Source organism: Danio aesculapii, chromosome 17, assembly GCF_903798145.1.
Source record: "Danio aesculapii chromosome 17, fDanAes4.1, whole genome shotgun sequence".
Lineage (NCBI taxonomy): Eukaryota > Metazoa > Chordata > Actinopteri > Cypriniformes > Danionidae > Danio > Danio aesculapii.
The window spans coordinates 1,705,197-1,728,441 of record NC_079451.1 but is presented as its reverse complement, the minus strand read 5'-3'; the positions used below and the strand labels follow the sequence as shown (position 1 = coordinate 1,728,441).

General features: G+C 39.2%; 1 protein-coding gene across 1 annotated transcript in view; it reads left to right on the top strand.

Annotated features, from left to right (window-relative positions):
• LOC130244857 (peroxidasin homolog) overlaps window positions 1–17,721 on the top strand; it is an 85,562-nt gene extending 67,841 nt beyond the window's left edge. Inside the window, exons 16-23 of the mRNA XM_056477409.1 lie at window positions 1,602–1,759; window positions 4,949–6,452; window positions 6,524–6,658; window positions 7,868–8,076; window positions 8,379–8,496; window positions 9,086–9,209; window positions 10,237–10,350; window positions 12,192–17,721. Of these exons, the coding sequence (XP_056333384.1) occupies window positions 1,602–1,759; window positions 4,949–6,452; window positions 6,524–6,658; window positions 7,868–8,076; window positions 8,379–8,496; window positions 9,086–9,209; window positions 10,237–10,350; window positions 12,192–12,305 (2,476 nt within the window). The 3' untranslated portion in view covers window positions 12,306–17,721. The remainder of the gene's footprint in view (window positions 1–1,601; window positions 1,760–4,948; window positions 6,453–6,523; window positions 6,659–7,867; window positions 8,077–8,378; window positions 8,497–9,085; window positions 9,210–10,236; window positions 10,351–12,191) is intronic.
• Window positions 17,722–23,245: the final 5,524 nt, after the last annotated feature.

Sequence of the window (23,245 nt, the reverse complement as noted above, 5' to 3'; positions counted from 1 at the left end):
TTACAGTCTACAGTATTTTCTGTTGCAATCGGGAGATTACAATAATTAATCCTGAAAATAGCAGCACAGTCACTACCAGATTGCTGTTGTGTTTGCGATAAGGAAAATTGCTAAACACATGCGGGCATTTCTTCTTTCTTTCTGTCAACACAACACACATTCCTGATATGCGAGTCCCATCTCACACTCAATACACCACAATTATATGGTATGAATACAGCACAACAACATACAAAAGAGAGAGATCGATTTAGAAAGTCACTTACCTCTTTAAATATGATTTGATCAGCTGTAGTTTGAAAATACGCTGGTTTTCCCTTAGGGTTTATTATGCGGTCTTTGTCGCCATCTTGTAGATGAACATCATCAACCATCTTTGATGCTCTGCTCAATGACGGGCTAATGGCTGCCGACGTGCTGTCTCTCAGAAATTATGAATATTTTAAAATAGGCACTATTCTTATAAATAAACTACATAGTTGTAATCTAACTACATTCTTGACTGAAGAAGCCTCAAAAGTACATTGTTGCTCAAAAGCAGCAATATTTGTCAGTCTGTAGTGTGTCCTCTGCTTGTTGCTGTATGTGGGTGGAGTAATACACAAGGGTGAAGAGGCTGGACGAGTGCTGTTACTGGAGGAATATCGCACGACTATCAGCCAATCAGATTCATGAACCAGACCGAACTGTGTATATGTATATATATATATATATATATATATATATATATATATATATATATATAGGCACATTCATACACACATACTGTACATACAATCAGGTCCAAATATATTGGGACATCGACGCAATCCTAACTATACACCAACACAATGGATTTGAAATGAAACGAACAAGATGTGCTTTAACTGCTGACTGTCAGCTTTAACTTGAGGGTATTTACGTCCAAATCAAGCGAACGGTGTAGGAATTACAACAGTTTGCATATGTGCCTCCCACTTGTTAAGGGACCAAAAGTATTGGGACAATTGGCTTCTAAGCTGTTCCATGGCCAGGTGTGTGTTATTTCCTCATTATCCCAACTACAATGAGCAGATCCAGAGATTATTTCAAGTGTGCTATTTGCATGTGGAATCTGTTGCTGTCAACTCTCAAGATGTTTGTGTGCAAATGTGGCCCAATACACTGCAGATCAGATGGGCTTTTCACCAGGACATAGTTTCAATGTAACTGCGTTAATCTGTCACTGGTTTAACAGAGTGTGTGCTTCTCCAAACCTTTAACTCACATTGTGTCTTAGTGTTTCTTTAAAAAAATCACCAGATTCATTTTCACGCACTTGGCAGGTTTTGAGATTTTGGGCTGTTTGGCTTTTTATTGTTGAGACGAGTGGAAAGAAAATATAAAAAAATACCCTTTTATTTTCTTGTTCTTTATTTTTTACTTGTGTTAAAGAAAACCTTGGGCAGCCAGGGCTCGAACCAGTGACCTTCTTGCTGTGAGGCGGCAGTGCTAACCTCTGAGCCACCGTGCTGCCCCACCCCTTTAATTAAATTAAATTAGACTATTAGCCTGTTAGACGTGATGCATGTCTTTAGGTTGCGCTGAATCTGTCTTGTTAACCCATTCTCTATCATCATCAGGTCTCCTCGTACCCCCGCCGAGCTCCTAGCTCTGTTTCGATACCCGCGGGACCCCTACACAGTGGAGCAGGCCCGAGCTGGAGAGATCTTTGAGCAGACCCTTCTTCTCATCCAGAGGCACGTCAACCAGGGGCTCATGGTGGACACCAACGGGACAGGTATCTGCAAACGCTATATATTTCTGCCACCGTGCAGAAGATACTTTTAATTATCCTTGATTAGAGTAGATATAATTATAGTAGTAGTTTAATTATACACCTTGGGTTATGCATATTAATGAGCTCTGCATTGATGCTCCGCAGCTCGTGTAGATTCCTTGTTAAATGACAATATTTTCAACGTTTAGCTAGGAGTGAGTGAAATAAAATAAAATTAAATTAAAAGTTTGCTCCTAAATTGTGTTGTGAATGAAATATAGGCTAAATTATAATTATACTCGACAAATAGGGGCTGACAGAGTTGTATTTTGGAGTTTTTACCTATTTTAACCTATTAACCTCTGCATAAACAGATCAAGTTTATTGACGTCGTTTCACTCCAGAAAAACCACAGAGCTGAGTGACATGGATGCATAAACATGCATTAAACACTCATACTCAGCATCTTACATGTGTTTGTTGCCTCATTACAAACATACCTGGCACATTTCAGAATATACACGCTACATTAACAAGAGATACCATTAAACAGACCTTATGCATCTTCAGGGTGGTGCTTAATAAATTCGTAATCTGTATATCCTGCATTTTGCGTCCTGACAAGCTGTAAAGAGTTGAGACGCATGGCTGCTTGTTTAAAAATAAGAGTTTCACATACATGGTTTATTATAAGCTTAGATAAACGTAAAATATAAGGAAAAAAAACTGCATTGTTGTAATCTCACTAGGAAATATTGTGACCAATCAAATGCAACATGGGGCGTGCATATTAATGATCCAATGTGCAATGCAATACTCGCATGTGAATGTGGAAATAATAGTGTTTGAGGCTAATGGGATGTTGTTATTTTTTTATGTACTGAACTCATTACTCAGACATGCCTAGGAATATACAGAATTTCCTTCTATGGCACCTTTAAAATGCACATCTGGTACTAAATGTGTTTTTTGTTTCAATAAATTGTCAGCAGACACTACGGTGCTTTGTGCTCACTGTTTTTTCTGGTTATGACAACAGCACAGCTTTCATTGCCACACTATGGCAAAATGGCCCCACGTGTTTGGACAAGCTTTGTCCCAATCTGAGCATTTACCCTCTGGACACATTCACTGACATACCAAGAAGAGGTCGACACAACTCCATTAATCCAGACACTATTACCTGAATTATTCGACTTGTGAAAATTAGTTCACTTCATGATGAATATACTTTAAAAGAATGTATGTTTTTGGAAACTACATATATGCAGTTGAATAATAAATGTATAAAGTGCGAGTCTAAAATAAGCTTTATTTTGTGGAAAACACCGCAATCAAAGTTAGAGAACAGCAATAACTGTAGCTCTTGTATTTTTGCTTTGTTCACCTTCCTTTGTTACCTGTGCCACATCCCGTTCAATGTTTCCATTGTGTTGTTATCTTGTTAGTCCCTGTGTATATGCCCCTTTGTTCAATCTAACAAGGATATGTGTGTGTGTGCGTGTGTGTGTGTGTGTACTTGGTTATAGGTAGAGCCAGGCGGACGTTTTTTGCTATTTCTGTGCAGAATTGTGTTAAAACTCTGCAGATTTCTACGGAATTATTTTGGGAGTATCATAACCAAAATCCTTAATATATGAAATAAAAAGTAATACCTTTTTAACTTTTATTTAATGTTTACAATGCAAATTCAATTAGATTCACTTTATTTGGTAAACAAATCAAGTCTCTCATATAATATCTCTACTAAAAGACAGAAAATATTACTGTACAAACTGCACTGTTCATAAATCATATCAATATTTTCATATTAGTCAATAATATCACTGTAATTAATTTAAAAACTGAATAAATATAGATTTACACACATTTACACAACTAAATGAACAGAATCAATAATGGGCTGGAAATCTGCAGAATTCTGCGCGCACAGTGGGCCTAGTTAGAGGGTTTACGAGGACACACAGTTGTATAATGACATGGGCATGACCTACTTGTACTCTATTAAGATGTTTAATGAGAATATGCCTTGTGTCCTCATAATTCAACATGCTTAAAAATCATAATTAATGTGATCTTTTGACACTCATCATTTGCCACAGGTTTCTTCTGAAGGTTTGGTTTTAGATGTAGAGGTAATGCCATATAATAAGAGTTTTTTACCGTATAAAACACATGGAGAGTCCTCATATGATGTGTATGTGTGTTTATACGTATAAATATACAGTGAAAATCACACCCTGTGAACATCTATAGCTTTACTTGCATTACTCCCTGCTTTCAAAAGAGCTTCGGGGTAAAGTTGTAGTAAGTTAAAAACATTTCAAAGGCTTGATAATTTGGAATTTGATTAGATTTTAAGCTGTATGATAAATAAAATCATTATTTCTTAGCGGTATGATGATTTTCTATAGGAACTGTATAGGAACTGTATGTCTGTATGCTTTTTTACTTTTACAAAGCACAACAAAATATTAATAAAACCAAATTATTCATTTGTAAATAAATTTAACATTTCCTATGTGTGTGTGTGTGTGTGTGTGTATGTTTGTTTATAGGGTTTACGAGGACACACTTGTATAGTGACATGGGTATGACCTACTTGAAATTTATTAAGGTGGTTAATGAGGACTTGCCTTGTGTCCTCATACTTCAACATGCTTAGAAATCCTAATTAATGGGGTCTTTTAACATTCAACATATGCCACAGGTTTCCTCTGAGGGTTGGGTTTTAGAGGTAGAGGTAATGCCAAGACAATCTCACGGCAATTCGTAACTTTTTCGATTAGTGGCTAATTCGTATGAATTCGTACGATCTAATTCGTACATTTTCGTACGATTTGCTCATCCCCCAATGACTGTTGGGTTTAGGGGTGGGGTTAGGTGCCACGCCTCCTTTTTAAAACCGTACAATTTCGTACGACTGAACTCGTACGAATTCGTTTGAATTAGCCACTAAACTGACGAAACGTAAAATACTTACGTTTTCTCGTGAGATCAGGCTGGTAATGCCAAATAATAAACATTTTTTAACAGTATAAAATACATTACACCTATAGGGAGTCCTAGTAAAACATACAAACAAGTATGCGTATGTGTGTTTATACGTATAAATATATGTGTTTGCGCTTTTTTCATTTATAAAGCACAACAAAATGCTAATTATATAAATGTGTCATTTGACATTTCCTTTTAACTGTTTATTGACAGCCTACCGCTACAATGACTTGGTGTCTCCGCGTTTCCTGGATATGATCGCTAACCTGTCTGGCTGCACAGCCCATCGGCGCATCAACAATTGCTCGGATATCTGCTTCCACCAGAAGTATCGCACACATGACGGCACGTGTAACAACCTGCAGCACCCCATGTGGGGAGCGTCTCTCACTCCCTTTGAGCGCTTGCTAAAGCCCGTCTACGACAATGGCTTTAATCTCCCACGCGGCACCACTGAGCGATGGCACAACGGCTACCCGCTGCCACTTCCACGGCTGGTCTCCACCACCATGATCGGCACAGAGACCATTACACCAGACGACCGATACACTCACATGCTAATGCAGTGGGGGCAGTTCTTAGACCATGATCTAGACTCAACCGTTGTATCCCTAAGCCAATCCCGTTTCTCCGACGGACAGCTGTGCACCTCAGTGTGCACCAATGACCCTCCTTGTTTTCCCATAATGTTCCCACCCAACGACCCACGGCAGCGGCGCAATGGGGCACGCTGCATGTTCTTTGTGCGCTCCAGTCCCGTTTGCGGCAGCGGAATGACTTCTTTACTTATGAACTCAGTGTACCCGCGTGAGCAGATGAACCAGCTTACTTCCTACATCGATGCATCTAATGTTTACGGCAGCTCGCAACACGAGGCTGAAGAGATCCGTGATTTAGCCAGCCATAGAGGCATGTTGCGGCAGGGGATTGTTCAACGAACTGGAAAACCTCTGCTCCCGTTTGCCACCGGGCCACCAACAGAGTGCATGCGGGATGAAAACGAGAGTCCCATTCCTTGCTTTCTAGCCGGTGACCATCGTGCTAATGAGCAGCTCGGGTTGACGGCGATGCATACGGTGTGGTTGCGTGAACATAACCGCATCGCAAGCGAGCTGCTTCGTCTTAACCCACATTGGGATGGCGACACCATTTACCATGAGGCGCGAAAGATTGTCGGAGCCCAGATGCAGCATATAACCTACAGCCAATGGCTGCCTAAAATCCTGGGCGAGGCTGGCATGAGGATAATGGGGGACTATGATGGATATAATCCCAATATAAATGCTGGCATCCTCAACGCTTTCGCTACTGCGGCCTTCCGTTTTGGCCATACGCTCATTAACCCAATTCTGTATCGACTTGACGAAAACTTTCAGCCCATCCAGCAAGGGCACATCTCACTACACAAGGCTTTTTTCTCGCCCTTCCGTATTGTAAACGAAGGAGGCATCGATCCATTGCTTCGTGGTTTGTTTGGAGTGGCAGGGAAAATGCGAATGTCAACTCAACTGCTGAACACCGAACTAACCGAACGGCTTTTTTCAATGGCACACGCGGTGGCGCTTGACCTAGCGGCGATGAATATCCAAAGGGGCCGTGACCACGGTATACCATCCTATAATGACTACAGGGTGTTCTGCAACCTCACGTCTGCACAGAACTTTGAGGATCTGAAGAATGAGATCCAGAACCCCAGTGTGCGGGAGAAGCTTCAAAGGTTAGCATCAAACAGATCTATTGAGATTTTAATGCCATTTGTTCTGGTAGTAATATTCTGATCTTCTCCAGGCTTTATGGCACACCTCTGAATGTGGATTTGTTTCCTGCACTGATGGCGGAAGAGCTGGTGCCTGGCAGCAGACTGGGACCAACTCTAATGTGTTTACTGGCAACACAGTTCAAGCGCCTAAGAGATGGAGACCGGTAAGACTTGATTCCACACTAGACCTTTTGTTCCTCTACAGTTTTAAGAGAAATTTTAAAGGGACTGGTTCACCCAAGTGAAGTTTATTTCTAAACTAATTTCAAGAGGATCACGTGCTTATCATTGACATGGCTGGCCCCGAGTCAAGCTAATGTACGAACCACCAATCAGACGATTCCTAACTCAGTATAAATAACCAAGCATCGTACCTCTAGTCATCTTCGTCTTGAAGAATCCCCCCTTCCACCCTCTCTCCTCCTCTTTTTCCTCTATAGGGCAGCACTGCGGCCTAGTGGCTAGCACTGTGGCCTCACAGCAAGAATGCTTCTGGTTTGGGTGTCTACCCGGCCAGTCGGCATTTCTGTGTGGAGTTCATGTTCTCCCCGTGCTCATGTGGGTTTTCCCCGGGTCCTCCGATTTCCTCCCACAGTACAAAAACATGAGACAAAAGCACATTGACTAAACCAAATCAGCACCATAGTCAAATTCCACCAGCAACACACCCTCATAGCAATCCTTAGGCAGCAGGGGGGTTCTCGAGATCTACTCCCCTCTCGCCCTTCAAACTGGAGGTAGCCCCGGGCTCGAGGATCTCATGAGCTCAGGGCTCTCTTCCGGGACAGCATGCCAAACTAGCTTATTACCAATCATCAGCTAAGTGTGAACTCTTGAAAAAGAAAAAAGTACTGAACTCGCAGTCAAGTGGTTCCAAAGATTTACGAGTTATGATGAACACAAAAGAAGATATTTTAATGAAAGCTGAAAGCCTGTAACCATTGGCTTCCATAGTAGTAAAAACAAATATGGAAGTCAATTGTTACAGGTTTCCAGCTTTCTTCAAAATATCTTCTTTTGTTCTTGTCACACTTTAATGTCATTAGTCAAAAACAAAATGAGTGGAGTGGCTCAGTCAAAGTCCTGACCTGAATCCAAATGAGATTCTGTGGCATGATCTTAAAAAGATTGCTGCAAAGTTTGCTGACCACCAGCATAAGGTGAGTAATTTATGAAATCATTCCCATTTTTGGGTTTAAAGGATAGTTCCCCCAAAACTGAATATTTTAGGTGTGCTGCTGTGGCTCCCTGCAGCCTAGACAAAATTAAATGTAGACTATATATTGCACACGCTTTTCTTTATCATAGTTCTTTAATTTCAGAAATGCAACATAAATTATATTTGTTATTTTAACGTATTTTTTATATTGCAGATTTTGGTATGAGAACCCAGGCTCCTTCAGTCCTGCACAGTTGACCCAGCTGAAGCAGACATCACTATCCAGAGTGCTGTGTGATAATGGAGACAACATCACCCGCATCCAATCAGATGCTTTCAGCGTGGCCGACCTCCCACATGGTTATGGAAACTGTGCCGATTTACCAAAGATGGACCTCCGCATGTGGCAGGACTGCTGTGAAGGTACGAGACTACACTGTGGCAGGCTTCTTGTAAAGCATGTTAAAAAAAAAGAAATCAGTAAGGAGCAAACACTTTTTCACATTTGCAAAATGCAAGGTTTATTTTGGGGTTTACTTTGTGGTTTTCAAGGTTTACTCTGGTGTTTTTCAGTATGGAAAAACAAATAAATGGTCCAGAATGTATTTTGTGCTGAATCTTTACAGGCACACCTGAGACTTATATTACATATTGTAAAAACCCAACACAGTGGCATTAATCTGTGTTGTGTTTCCACCTTCAAATAAAATCTCTTGCACCTGCAGATTGCCGCACTAAAGGTCAGTTCAACGCCCTGTCGTTTCACTTCAGAGGTCGGAGGTCAGCAGAGCACAGCTATGCAGAAGAGAAAAAACCTGCCAACAACCTCACAGAAAACAGCAGGTGAACTAATATTTCCTATTACAGGCAATCTGCTTTACAGTTTATTAACATTAGTTAACTAAAAGAATTAACACAAAAAAATTACTTCTAGTGTGTTTCTGTACATACCTGCGACTCATTTCAGAAATCTGGGCACATTTCATGCATTTTTCATTCAGTTGACGGTAGCAGAGTTGAGTTAACGGTAACGGAGTGGAGTTAGCGGTAACGGAGTTGAGTTAGCGGTAACGGAGTTGACTTGACGGTAACGGAGTTGAGTTGACGGTAACAGAGTTGAGTTTTCCACTAATTTGTGCTTTAGCTCAAGATGCTAACCTCAAACCAGACACCACATGGCATGTCTAAAACACAATTTGATGTATTTCTATCATGTGATTAACTGAAATTGACTGAAATATCACAGTAACAGAGTTGACAAATAATCTACTGTTTCTCTACATATTAATATATATATATGTGTGTGTGTGTGTGTGTGTGTGCGCGTGCGCGTGTGCGTGTGCGTGTGCGTGTGTGTGTGTGTGTGTGTGTGTGTGTGTCTGTGTGTGTGGAAAAGTTGATGAGATACATTACAGTTCTTTTTGTTTTTCAGCACTTTGGAAGATGCTGCAGTAAATATAACTGTGTTGCCAAAGTCAAGCACTGAACCTTCCGCTAAAGATTTCCAGGACTTTGTTACGGACATGCAGAAAACCATCACAAGTTTACGGAAACAGGTCGGGGGACACAATTTACCTGCCGTACTGATAGTGTTCAGTTAATATAAATGTCACTGAGCGTTTGATTTGAACTGAACTGAACAACAGAGTAAACAAATATTCACAAATAAACTTAAATTGCAAAAGAATTGGAATATTACACTTTACAAAGAGCTGTCATTAGTAAACAGTGTGTAATACAGTAAAATAACCAGTGAGAAATAATCACTATTTGGGTAAATAACCAAATAATTAATATGACGTATTATTAAATGAGGCTGGACCTAACGATTATTTTGTAATTGATTAGTAGGGCGTGATTATTAGTGACAGGGGTGTCATTTTAGTTTGTTTGTTTTGCTGAAAGTGTGCTCACTTGGGCTCCATCTGTGGTCTAGTGAAGCTTTGTTACAGCTTTAATCCTTCACTGTGGTCTCATTTGTTAAGCGTGTCAGTGCTTGCAGAACCGCCTTGTTGTGCAGAGATGCACCGCTCTGACCTGCAGATCCATGTGTGTTGCCCAAGGCTTTAAGGGCACAGCAGGTTTCCTCAAAATATCCCTGCTTGTGCATGCAGGGCCCGTGATAATGTCCTTGGTCTTGGTCTGTAGATGTTGGTACCCGATTACCTACTCTACGCCAGTTCTCCTCCAGCCTACCACACAGTAATCCACCTAATTATCCTCATGCTGGTGAATGAGTTGAGTATAATCTGACAGGGATGCTTTTTCCGTGACCCTCACCAAATAAACTTAATGCAGGACAAGTTTGTGTGGGACAATGTGGGACATTACCAACACTAAAACATAAAAACAGAAAGCACACAGATGCAAAAGTTATGAATTGGTGAGAGATAGCATGGGAACTGTAAAGTTGCTAGTGCATTTGCTACAGTAGCTTGACGGATTTTCTGGTGAACCACTATTAATTGTTCTTACATGTTGTAATATTCAGTGCATTCATATAGAATAGAGCATTGACTGTAATGCAACGGTAAATGGCTTTGAGTAAAATGAGTGGGTTTTTTTCTCTGTGGGAATGCTCAGATTAAAAGACTTGAAGGGCGTGTGAGCCGGACAGACTGTGCAGATGAGGACGGGAGAGAGCGGGCAGCTGGAGAAAGCTGGAAGAAAAACCCCTGCACTGTGTGTCAGTGTAAAGTAAGTCCATCACTGCTCTCGCTCCATTTGCAGAAAAATTGATTGATGGAAATGCCAAATGTGCATAAATCAAAAAATGTATTCACATAGAAAGTACAGTTGTGCTCATAAGTTTACATCCCCTGGCAGAATTGAGGATTTTCTGCACATTTTTTCAATAATAACAGAAAAGAGTTTCTTTCACTCATGGTTAGTGTTTGGCTGAAGCCATTTATTGTCCAACAACTGAGTTTCCTCTTTTTAAATCATAATGAAACAGAAATAACCCTGATCAAAAGTTTACAGACCCCAGTTCTTAGTACCGTGTATTTCCCCCTTTAGCATGTGGATGAGACTCTTTCTCTTCTCAGATGGTAAAGCTGCCCATTCTTCTTGACAAAAGACTTCTTGGGCTGTCTTGCATGAACTGCACGTTTAGGGTCTCCCCAGAGTGGCTCAATAATATTGAGAACAGGAGACGGAGATGGCCATTCTAGAAGGTTCCCTTTATTCTGCTGTAGCCAATGACAGGTCAATTTGGCTTTGTGATTCTAAATGAACGAATGTGCGAATAAAACCAACTTTACCTCTATCACTTCGTTCATTTAGCAGTCACTATATTGTTTACCATGTTACGTTGAATATTCGATCGGAATTAGCATGCAAGTATGACTTCTAAACAACATTAGCACTATCTAATTCACTGTGAACAATGTTGTACTTTGATAGTCATTTGCTTCTAATATGATTCCCTATTTAGAATTTGCAAAGAATACTTTTCTGATATTATATTATTAAGGAGAATGTCTGAATATCCGAATATAAAACCAACTTCACCTCTATGAATTTCAGTCAGTAGTGGATGGTGCTTAATAATTATGATGCTGCTTCATACGACTCTTGCACATATGTGGTTGTTTCTCAATGACGCAGATCGTCACGAGCTAAACTTCAGCACCGCCTGTAAGCGTTATTAAAACCCATCCGCTGTCAGTCCAGATTATAAGACACTCGTCTGTAGTTCACAAAGTGAAGGTGCTACAGAACGAGACAATAATCGACAGTATTTGCTGCGTTACAGACGAGATTGTAGGACCTCTGCTTTCACATCGCCATCTCTGAACTGATTTACTTTCGATTTATTCATTCAGTTGATTCTGAACTGATTCACGGTTGCGTGACTCACTAAATACGCCACACCTTTTCTTCTAAATCAGAGACGACATAATCGTTCAACACCTCTTTTAAATGTGCATAAACTGAACAATGGCTTTATACTGACTATGAATGACAGAAAGGTGTTTGTGTTATCATTTATATTCTCTGAAAAAGTAAATCAGAAATTCTGCCAGGCTATGTAAACCTATGAGCACAACTGTATATTCACTCAAATGAGCCAGAAAATGTGTAACTTTATAATAACTGTGAACAGTGCTTATCATTTAATAAGCATTAGCTGATAATTAATTCATCATTTGTTATAGTGTTGTCAAAAACATCGATAAATATAGATATTGAATATTTAAAATGATTCAATCTTGCTTTTGGTTAGTATCTATACTAGCTTTGCTCTCTTTGCTATTATTATAATAATATTAAGATTTTAACACTTGTTTAAATCAGAAAACAAGATGAGATTCCACTAATTAGGGGGTTTTTTGTTGTAATTTATTGCCTTTTAGACTTGGAATGCTGACGTACCTGATATATGTTATTCAGCGGTTGTTATCTGGAAATAATACCTTGGAATTTTGCGACTGACCAATCAGAATTGAGTATTCCAGACAGCCGTGTAGTAATCTGTGATAACAACCACCTAGATGTTACTTAGCTTAGTGTTTGTGTGTCTCTGTCTGTTTTAGTCGGCGCAGGTGACGTGTTTCGTGGAGAGGTGTGCGCCGGTGGTGTGTGAGACGCCCGTGATGCCCAGTGGCTCGTGTTGCCCCGTCTGCCTCAACCAGCCCACAGCAGCATGAACAAAACCCTCAGGACTCCAGACCTAACACATCTGCGTTTCTTACACACTTCTGTTTCAGGGTTTTCTGTTGTTTGTCATGTATTGGTATTTCCATTCGCATATCCTCAGATGTCAGTGACAAAGAACCAAAAACACACTGTCCTCAAAAGTGATGAATGCGGGACCCTGTTTTTTCCTCCTCAGGCCTTTTAACCAGGAGATTATTACCCAAGTGCTCATTTACAAGACCAGCGATGAGGGGCGACTGCAGTCCTGAGGGACGTTTTCCTGCAACACACAGCGCAATAACCAAACCAAAGCCTTCAGCGATACTTGAAACCTTCAGGCAGGTGCATTCGGAAAAAGAATTGAAGATTTGGTTTACATGTAAACTTCCATCCATTTGGGTTACTTTGATTTAGTTTTCTTTTACCATTTTCATCCTTTTAGCTGAATCACTTATGTTCTTTATAGCTCAGTGAACGATTATGCAGATTTGCATTTAATTTTCATTCAGTAACAAGCGCAAACCTAACAGAAACTAACATATTAATCGTTCACAAGACTGCACCAAACAGTCAAAAACAGCAGCGTGACATTTTAGTTTTTGTTCATGGATTTAAAAATCACAGTAAGACATTTTTTTAACCATTTTCATCCATTTAGCTGAATCGCTTAATTCGCCAAACAGTCAAAAACACAAAGCTGACAGAAACTAAAACAGCTGATGGAGTATACACTAACCTGTGCATTATTCAGACACAAGATGGTGCCAAACAGTCAAAATCTCAAAGCTGACAGAAACGAAACCAGCTGATGGAGTATACACTAACCTGTGCATTATTCAGACACAAGATAGCGCCAAACAGTCAAAATCTCAAAGCTGACAGAAACGAAACCAGCTGATGGAGTATACACTAACCTGTGCATTATTCAGACACAAGATAGCGCCAAACAGTCAAAATCTCAAAGCTGACAGAAACGAAACCAGCTGATGGAGTATACACTAACCTGCGCATTATTCAGACACAAGATGGCGCCAAACAGTCAAAAACACAAAGCTGACAGAAACAGCTGATGGAGTATACACTAACATGCACATTATTCAGACACAAGATGGCGCCAAACAGTCAAAATCTCAAAGCTGACAGAAACGAAACCAGCTGATGGAGTATACACTAACCTGCGCATTATTCAGACACAAGATGGCGCCAAACAGTCAAAAACACAAAGCTGACAGAAACAGCTGATGGAGTATACACTAACATGCACATTATTCAGACACAAGATGGCGCCAAACAGTCAAAATCTCAAAGCTGACAGAAACGAAACCAGCTGATGGAGTATACACTAACATGCACATTATTCAGACACAAGATGGCGCCAAACAGTCAAAATCTCAAAGCTGACAGAAACGAAACCAGCTGATGGAGTATACACTAACCTGTGCATTATTCAGACACAAAATGGCGCCAAACAGTCAAAAACACAAAGCTGACAGAAACGAAAACAGCTGATGGAGTATACACTAACCTGCGCATTATTCAGACACAAGATGGCGCCAAACAATCAAAAACACAAGGCTGACAGTAATGAAAACAGCTGATGGAGTATACACTAACCTGCACATTATTCAGACACAAGATGGCGCCAAACAGTCAAAAACACAAAGCTGACAGAAACTAAAACAGCTGATGGAGTATACACTAACCTGTGCATTATTCAGACACAAGATGGCACCAAACAGCCAAAATCTCAAAGCTGACAGAAACGAAACCAGCTGATGTAGTATACACTAACCTGCATATTATTCAGACACAAGATGGCGCCAAACTGTCAAATACAAAGCTGACAGTAACGATAACAGCTGATGGAGTATATACTAACCTGCGCATTATTCAGCTGACAGACATGAAAACAGCTGATGGAGTATACACTAGGACGTTAGTCTTGTTTTTGAATCTGCCACTATGCTGACACACAGGCATCTGTAGCTCCGCCCTCTTCAGAAAAGAGCACAATCTCATTTGAATTTAAAGCAACAGTCACAAAAACACCACAGTTAGGATCAAAGTGATCAGATTCAGAGAGTTAGAAAACATTATCTGTGCTATTTTGAGCTGAAACTTGCTTTACATCTTGTAAAAGGGGAATAATAGGACCAAAGTATTATTTGATAAAGCCGTGTAATCCAAATAGATGAAAATGTTACATGCAACTCAAGTAACTCCTAAATTTGGGCCTAGCTATGATTTGAAGTGTGTGTGTGTTTGTGTTCGTAATATAGCTCAATTCTGCAGGACATCTCAGCAGGACCAGAGCGTCTCATTTTCTGCTGGTTTTGGTGGAAGAAGCATTCTCAGGTTTGGAGATGCTAAAGAACTGGTGCTATCAATTATTATTTTTATTATCAATTTTTTTTAACCCGGGTGTTATTTCAGGCATTTGAATTGTTCTGCGATAAGCAATACAGTATATACACTCATTATGTGCTTTTAAAAACCACATCTGAGCGAAATCCTGTCGTCGCGTATAGTCACTCTCGTGCTTTTGCTTTGTTTGTGGTGCGTAGGATCAGCATTAGTTTCCGCTTTCTCTTATCTTCCTCTCATGTGGAGAAAAATGTGAATTCAACAATCTGTGCGATGACGATGGGGGGGAAAACTCTACTGATCAGCGAATGTTTGTTTCCCTCTGGCGACTGCGGGTTTTCTGAGAGCTGGTGTTCTCTGCTTCATCTCTACAGAAAGCTGTAATGATGTCTTTGGTTTGGGCGAAGCGTTTGGGAAGACGTCTCTTTTTAAGGTGTTACCATACTTTTACCAGCACAGTATTGATGCTCATGAATGAAGGTCCAGATTTCCTTTCGTTTGGAATCAATGTAAACGCTCGAGCCTCATCACAATCCTTCACTTCAGACACTCACTCAGTGTTCACTTTGGAGATACTTGGAAATGTTTTTTAATCTGATTTGTTGGATGAATTTTTTTTTTTTTTTTTGAGGAATCACTAGAGCAGGGGTCACCAATCTTGGTCCTGGAGGGCCGGTGTCCCTCCAGGTTTTAGCTCCAACTTGCCTCAAAACACCTGCCTGGGTGTTTCAAGTATACCTAGTAAGACCTTGATTAGCTTGTTCAGGTGTGTTTGATTAGAGTTGGAGCTAAAATCTGCAGGACACCGGCCCTCCAGGAACAAGTTTGGTGACCCCTGCACTAGAGAATACGGTATCATTTAAGCTCAAAAGAGTCAATCGGACCACATGTTTCTTCATTGTATTATTTTCCACTATTTCTACATAGTATTTGTCACATTTGACATTCAGTTTTTCAGGATTCACTAGTTTAATATCTGTTAAACCAGAGAAAAATAGCAATTTTATGCCTATCAAGACTGCATTCGTCAGCGCAAAAATAGACAGTTAAAAACACTAACGCATTTCTAGTCGAATATGATAAAATGCTAGTTCAACTCTTCAGAAATCATTGTAATATGCTGATTATTTGTTTATTTTAGTGCTCTTAAAAGGTTAGTTCACACAAAACTGAAAATTGTGTCATCATTTATACCTGTTTCTTTCTTCTCTCGAACACTAAGTGACGTTTCATAAACTAATTTCGAGAGGAGCACGTGATATGATTGAGCACGTCTGGCCACTCATCTGTAATCAGTAATAATCCAATCAGAGTGATCCTAGTTTACTATAAACGGATCATTTTCTCCCTACTGTTTCTATCTTCGTTTGGAAGAATCCCCCCTTCCACCCCATCTCCTCCTTTTCCTCCCTTTTCTAAAGGGGGAGCTCTTGAGACCTACCTGATCTCGGATCTCCTGATATGCTTATCGACCGGGCGGGAGCCCTGGGCTCAAATATCTCCGAGCTCAGGGTTCTCTCCCGGGAAAGCTGCTTTATACGCCAAGCATATCTAAGTGGGAACTCTTAAAAGAAGATATTTTGAAGAATGCTGGAAACCTGTAACTAATGACCTACGTTATATTTCTTTATATGGAGGTCAAATATTTTTCAAAATACCTTCGTTTGTGTTTAATAGAAGAAAGAAAGGTTTATAATTACTTGAAGGTGATTAAATTGTGAGTAAATGTTTGGATGAACTATCCCAGCAGGCACAGGACATCAGGTGACGATGTACCCTAATGTCAGCGCTTTTTGTTTGGAAATGAAAATCGCGTTGGCGTAGGAACCCAATGTCAGGTCAACATCAATGTCCAACTTAAAATCAACCAAATATCAACATCTAATGATGTTACAGCTTGGCGTTCCCACTATGACGTCTATCAGGTGTTGGATTTGGTTGCCATACTTGATGAATAAATGTCAGTATTTCAGTATTTAAGATGTTGGCTCAACGTTGGATTTTGGTTACTTTCCAACACAGCTTAAAAATATCAACATCATTTGACGTCATTATTGGACGTCAAAATAAAGTCCTTAGATTCTGGCTAGACATTGAATTTTAGACACCTGATGCCACGACCTAAATCTAACCTAATATTATGACGTTGTGTGCCTGCTGGGATCCCTTTAACTATTAATAATCGTTTCATTGATATTTTTGGAATTAGAAGCTCCAACAAACAAGATTCTAATCTTTTCTAACATTATAAATACATTTTTTTTTGTCACTTTTAATGTTAATGTATCCTTGCAGAGTTAACGTTTGCCCACCCCAGATTTCTAAATGGCTGTTTAGCAAGGTTTACAGAAACTACTACTATTACTACTAATAATAATAATGAGTTGTACTCGTTCATCAAATAATTAGAATGATTTCTGAAGGATCATCTGACACAGAAACCTGAAGTAATGATGCTGAAAATTCGGCTTTAATCACTTAAATAAATGACAGATAGTGAATAAGCAGAAGAGCGCATTTCCAATTGGTAATCTTTTTTATAATACAATCTACTGTATTTCTTGTCAAATAAATCCAGTCTTGGTGAGGAAATTACATGATATTAACACACACACACACATTTGTACAACACTTCTTCCACTTTTGTTTTATGTTTTGAACCCATTCTCACTGAAATTAAAGCCATATATATCTGTCTATCCTATCTATCTATCTGAAAACATTCCAGTGTCCTGATCAAACCTCACATGATCACCGTTTACTTGTATCATTACAGCTGACAGTATTTTTGCTGATTTTACAATGTTTTACCTGCATTCGACTCTTCATTTTATCTGTGTTTTGTGACTTTTCTTAATGGCCAACCAGGCTCTTCCCCCAAACCAAACTGTGCCCACCTGCCATGGAAATGCACTGCCCTGCAAGACTGAACGCGCTCAAACAAGTGGTCAAAATGATTCCTATATTTTGTAATGTGTTTTTTTTTTTTTTTGCCAAAGACTGTTTGCACTGCAACATATGCCTTTCAACATTAAAATGGCCACATATGTTTTATTTCCAAAAGCTTGTCGTGACATTTATTTACGTTACCTTGTTATTTTATTGAAATATTTGCTTAATGAAACATATGATTTATAGGAAAAATGGAAGTCTGATAATTCTGAAAAGATATAGCCGCAAACTCCAATGCAGAACACCGCTTTTGGCCAAATTTGGGGCTTGTAGCATTAAAGCTCATAGCATTAAAGAGGAGATAGAGTTTATCTCAGAAGACAGAATAATGATGTTCATATGTTTAAATTGTATAGAGTGTGAGTATAGTTCATCAGTGCAAATCAAACACTCAACTGGGGATTGTCAAAAGTGCTCTTATGTCATGATACAGAAAACCGTGAAATTAACTCTTTTTTTTATAATAGATGAACAGATAAATATAACAACAGGCATCTATTTTGACTTATCGGCCTGTTTCTGCTCAATGCTACATCTAAACTTAACAAAACTTGGTCCAGACACACAATGGGTCATTCTGAAAACATGCACCAATTTGTGTCCAAATCTGGCTATAGGGGAGCGCTACAACTCAAGTAAATCATAACTGTAGGTTGCTTTTTAGTTAATTACAAGGAAAACAAATGACTTGTACAAATCAACATAAGTATCTACTACATTTCAGCTGCTAATGTATTGCATTGTGAATGACTGAAATGCACATTATATGTAACAATGGTTACTATATTTGACCCTGAGAACTTGCCAGATATAGTTATGGCAATAGACAACAATACACTGTATGAGTCAAAATTGTTATGTCCTGCCAAAAACTATTAAGCAACGATCATGTTCCACAAAGAAATTTAGTAAAGTTACTAGTGTAAATATATTAAAACTTCATTTCTGAGTGGTTTTATGCATTACTAAAAACTTAATTTGGACCATTTTTTCCAATATTTAGATTTTTGTTTTTTGAACCCTCAGGTTTCAGACGTTAAAATAGTTGCATCTCTGTCAAATCATACATCAACTGAAATATGAGCTTTTTATGTGATGCATAAATCTTAATTTCCAAATTTGACACTTGTGATTTATCGTTTTGTGGTCCATAATCACATATTTGATGAAATTGGTATTTTATTGAACTTGAAATTTGCTAATAACTTAGCTAAAATTAATTCTTTCAGATGGAATTGTTCAGTTCCATGACATAATGCAGCTTTATCAAACACTGTCAAAAACAAAACTGATTCAAACTCAGCAGTCACAGGACATCAACATGATGTCAGATTGACTTTGTACCCTAACGTCAGAAATCAACGTCAGGCTGACGTCAGTGTCCAATGTCAGACAGACATTGCATTTTGGTTACTTTTTAACGCAACCTAAAAACAACCAAATATCAACATCTAATGGTGTTACAGCTAGACGTTGTGTAGACGTTACCACTATGACGTCTATCAGACGTTGGATTTTGGTTGCCATACCTGACGAATAAGTGTCAGTATTTGACATCAGTATGACATTGGTTTAAGATGTTGACTCGACATTAGATTTTGGTCACTTTCCAACACAACCTAAAAATATCAATGTCTAATATTATTACAGCTAGACATTGTGTAGACGTTACCACTATGACGTCTATCAGATGTTGGATTTTGGTTGCCATACCTGACAAATAAGTGACGTTGGTTTAAGAACCAATATGACGTTGGTTTAAGATGTTGGCCCGACATCAGATTTTGGTCACTTTCCAACACAACCTAAAATCAACAAAATATCAACGTCATTTGATGTCGTTATTGGATGTCAAAATAAAATGGCGACCTAAATCTAATCCAATATTAATGCCTTATGACATTGTGTGTCTGCTGGGCAGGTGCAAGAGGTCATGAATTAAGCCTGCTTCTTCCAAGATTTACATTATTATGCTAATATTGCTTGTGTTATAACCCTAACCCCTAACCCTATCTGCTTCAATCTTAGTGAAGATATAATCGATTATTAAAGTGATATACGCGATTAAATTTGGGAGACCTCTTAGATTGAACTTTTATGGAAAGTTTCTCACAGATATCACACAGAATAGGACACATTCTCTCTGAGTGCAGGGGGAAATGACTCTTTAAAGGCACCGCAGCTTCCATATACTGGAAACCTGTAATATAAGACCATGGTTTTAGGTTAAGTATGTTCAAAGAAATAAAAAGACCAGCACTGTTTTTCCCCCAAAACAAGAAAGCAATCGATGCAAATGTTTTGTTGGCCCAGAGGAGAACGCATTCTCTTCACATGAGATGTTTTCTTTTCAGGGTTCAGTCTGGGAATTAAGCCAAGTTGCACAATTAGGCCACAGAGCTTCTCATGTGTGTGTGTGTGTGTGTGGGTTCCAGTAATGCGGCCCCTGACTTCAGCCAGGCTTATCACTCTATAGGGACTCCCAGCGCACAGAAACGCCTACACAAGTGTGATGAAAAAGGGGCTGTCCGTGTTCAGAGACTTCCTTAATGAATTGCACATCTGAACGTGCAGCGGTATGAATGAAAAGGTCAGCACAGGACAGTGTAGTGTTAATGGGTTCAACACAACATCAAACATAAAGGGGTCTTATAATGCGTTTTCCCTTTTTGAAAGTTAGTCAGTGTGTGCTGTTTATGTTTAGGCATACAAAAGATCTACAAAGTTACAAATCGCAAAGTCCACTCCGAAGGAAGATATTTGGTTTTAAAATATATATAATTTTAAGAACTACAATGAATGACTGGTTTGAACTACAAGTGTTGATTTCTGGGGTTTAAGATGTCACACTGCAGCCCAAATCCTACCTATGGCAATTCAGTGTTATCACTCTGATATATCCATGTACAAAGGTCCTGCACGATCATCTTGACCAATGTTCTTTGTGAAACATTTGGTAGTCAGATTCTCAAATATGTGTAAGAACACATTTCTTGGTTTAAACATTTTAATACTGATCATATTGGTTGATCTACACTCACCGGCCACTTTATTAGGTACACCTCACTAGTTCTGTGTTGGACCCCCTTTTGCATTCAGAACTGCCTTAATCCTTCTTCAGAAAGAGTCAACAAGGTACTGGAAATATTCCTCAGAGATTTTGCTCCATATTAACATGATAGCATCATGCAGTTGCTGCAGATTTGTCGGCTGTACATCCATGACGCGAATCTCCCATTGCACCACATCCCAAAGGGTGCTCTATTGGATTGAGTTTTGGTGACTGTGGAGGCCATTTGAGTACAGTAAACTCATTGTCATGTTCAAGAAAGAGATTATTCACGCTTTATGACATGGTGCGTTATCCTGCTGGAAGTAGCCATCAGAAGATGAGTACACTGTGCTCATAAAGGGATAGACATGGTCAGCAACAATACTCAGGTCGGCTGTAGCATTGACATGATGCTTAATTGGTACTAATTGGCCCAAGAAAGTATCCCCCACACCATTACACCACCAGCCTGAACCGTTGATAAAAGGCAGGATGGATCCATGCTTTCATGTTGTTGAGGCCAAATTCTGACTCGAGCATCCGAATGTGGCAGCAGAAATGGAGACTCATCAGACCAGGCAACGTTTCTCCAATCTTCTATTGTCCAGTTTTGGTGAGCCTGTGTGAATTGTATCCTCAGTTTCTTGTTCTTAGCTGACAGGAGTGGCAGCCGGTGTGGTCTTCTGCTGCTGTAGCCCATCCGCCTCAAGGTTGGACGTGTTGTGTGTTCAGAGATGCTCTTCTGCAGACCTCGATTGTAACGAGTGCTTATTTGAGTTACTGTTGCCTTTCTATCAGCTGGAACCAGTCTGGCCATTCTCTTCTGACCTCTGGCATCAACAAGGCATTTGCTCCTACAGAACTGCCGCTCACTGGATATTTTCTCTTTTTCAGACCATTCTCTGTAAACCCTAGAGATGGTTGTGCATGAAAAATTTACTAGTGCAGTTTCTGAAATACTCAGACCAGCCCGTCTGGCACCAACAACCATGCCACGTTCAAAGTCACTTAAATCACCATGATGCTTGGTTTGAACTGCATCATATTGTCTTGACCATGTCTACATGCCTAAGTCGCTGCCATGTGATTGGCTAATTAGAAATTTGCGTAAACAAGCAGTTGGACAGGTGTACCAAATAAAGTACACTAAGAAAGATTTCTGTATTTAAAAAAATCAGTAGGTTTGTGAACACGTATGTCTATTAGGTTCACTACAAATGAAAAACTGATTTGTGAACTACTTGTGCACTTAGAATGTACTACTTTTCCACTTGTAATACACTTAAAAAGTACACTTTTTTCTACAAAGTGTGCCAATTTAGTCTCAAGCAGCATATACATTTACTCTACAAGTACATAGATGTTAATATAAATGCTAGCCTGAATACTTAAATATACCTCAACATTACTTAAGTATACTTCATAAAATCAACTTAAAGTAGGGTACCTACCCATAGTACAACAGTACACAACAAAGTAGCATAAATAGAAGCTAAGTTTCTTAATAGTTGTAAAAAAAAAGGCCAGCATAATATATTGCTTTATCAAGCTAATGAAGGTAAATAACTTCATTAATTTGAACAGGAAAAGGAATCGGTTCAATTAATAAAGGACATCTATTTTTAAACGAGGAAACATGGGCGGCGGGAGATTTGTTTGTGTCCCGGAAGGGCTGGTTTGCCCTCGAGTGAAGGCGAAACCATTTTGTAAATAGTGTCAAAATGGTGCGCTTTTGCGCCATCTGGTGGCCAAACGAGGGGAAAACACCACATTCATGTTAATGGAAACGGTTTTAGACAGTCACAGTCAATATAAAACAACACGAAACGTTTCATAGTAATGACACCATATTTCATACATACGGTTAACTGTCATTTATTTCTTTGACAATTCATTGTTTGAAAGCATGTGCAGTTTTCAGAGTAATGTAAACTAATAAATCTAATTAATAAACAAAGTACACACACAGAGAGACAGTCATAAAAAGCAATTAGTTGACTGCTTAACCCCTTCGGATCCTGTGTCCATTACAATAGACATCACATATCAGGCAATGTTTTTGTGGTTGCTGAGCATTTCATCTAATTTAAAGCCTGCAGTCCATGAGAGTTGACAATTGTAATCTAATCAAATGGCTGTAAAGCTCGGCATGTTGTCATTTTTAAAAAATCTACAGAATATACAGATCTTGAAGTTCTTGAGCATATAGCAGATGGAAATATCTGAGATGTGGACATTATGTGGAGTGAGGAAGAAGATGAAGATCATATTTTTTATAAACAAGATGCAATCTATACAACAGAAACCTCAAAATTAAGGTATAAATGTTACAATGTTAGTGATTTTGAAAATAAATTTCAAGATTTTACCAGCAATCTTATTATACACTAACACGGGAGAACATGCAAACTTCAAACAGAAATGCCAATGCCAACTCGCCAAGCCAGGACTTGAACCAGTAACCTTCTTGCTGTGAGGCAATATATATTATTGGTGGGCCGTTATCGCGAGACTCTTACCACGCAATAAAAAATATAAAATAATATTAAAAATATATCGCCGTTAATCTATTCTCAGAGTTGG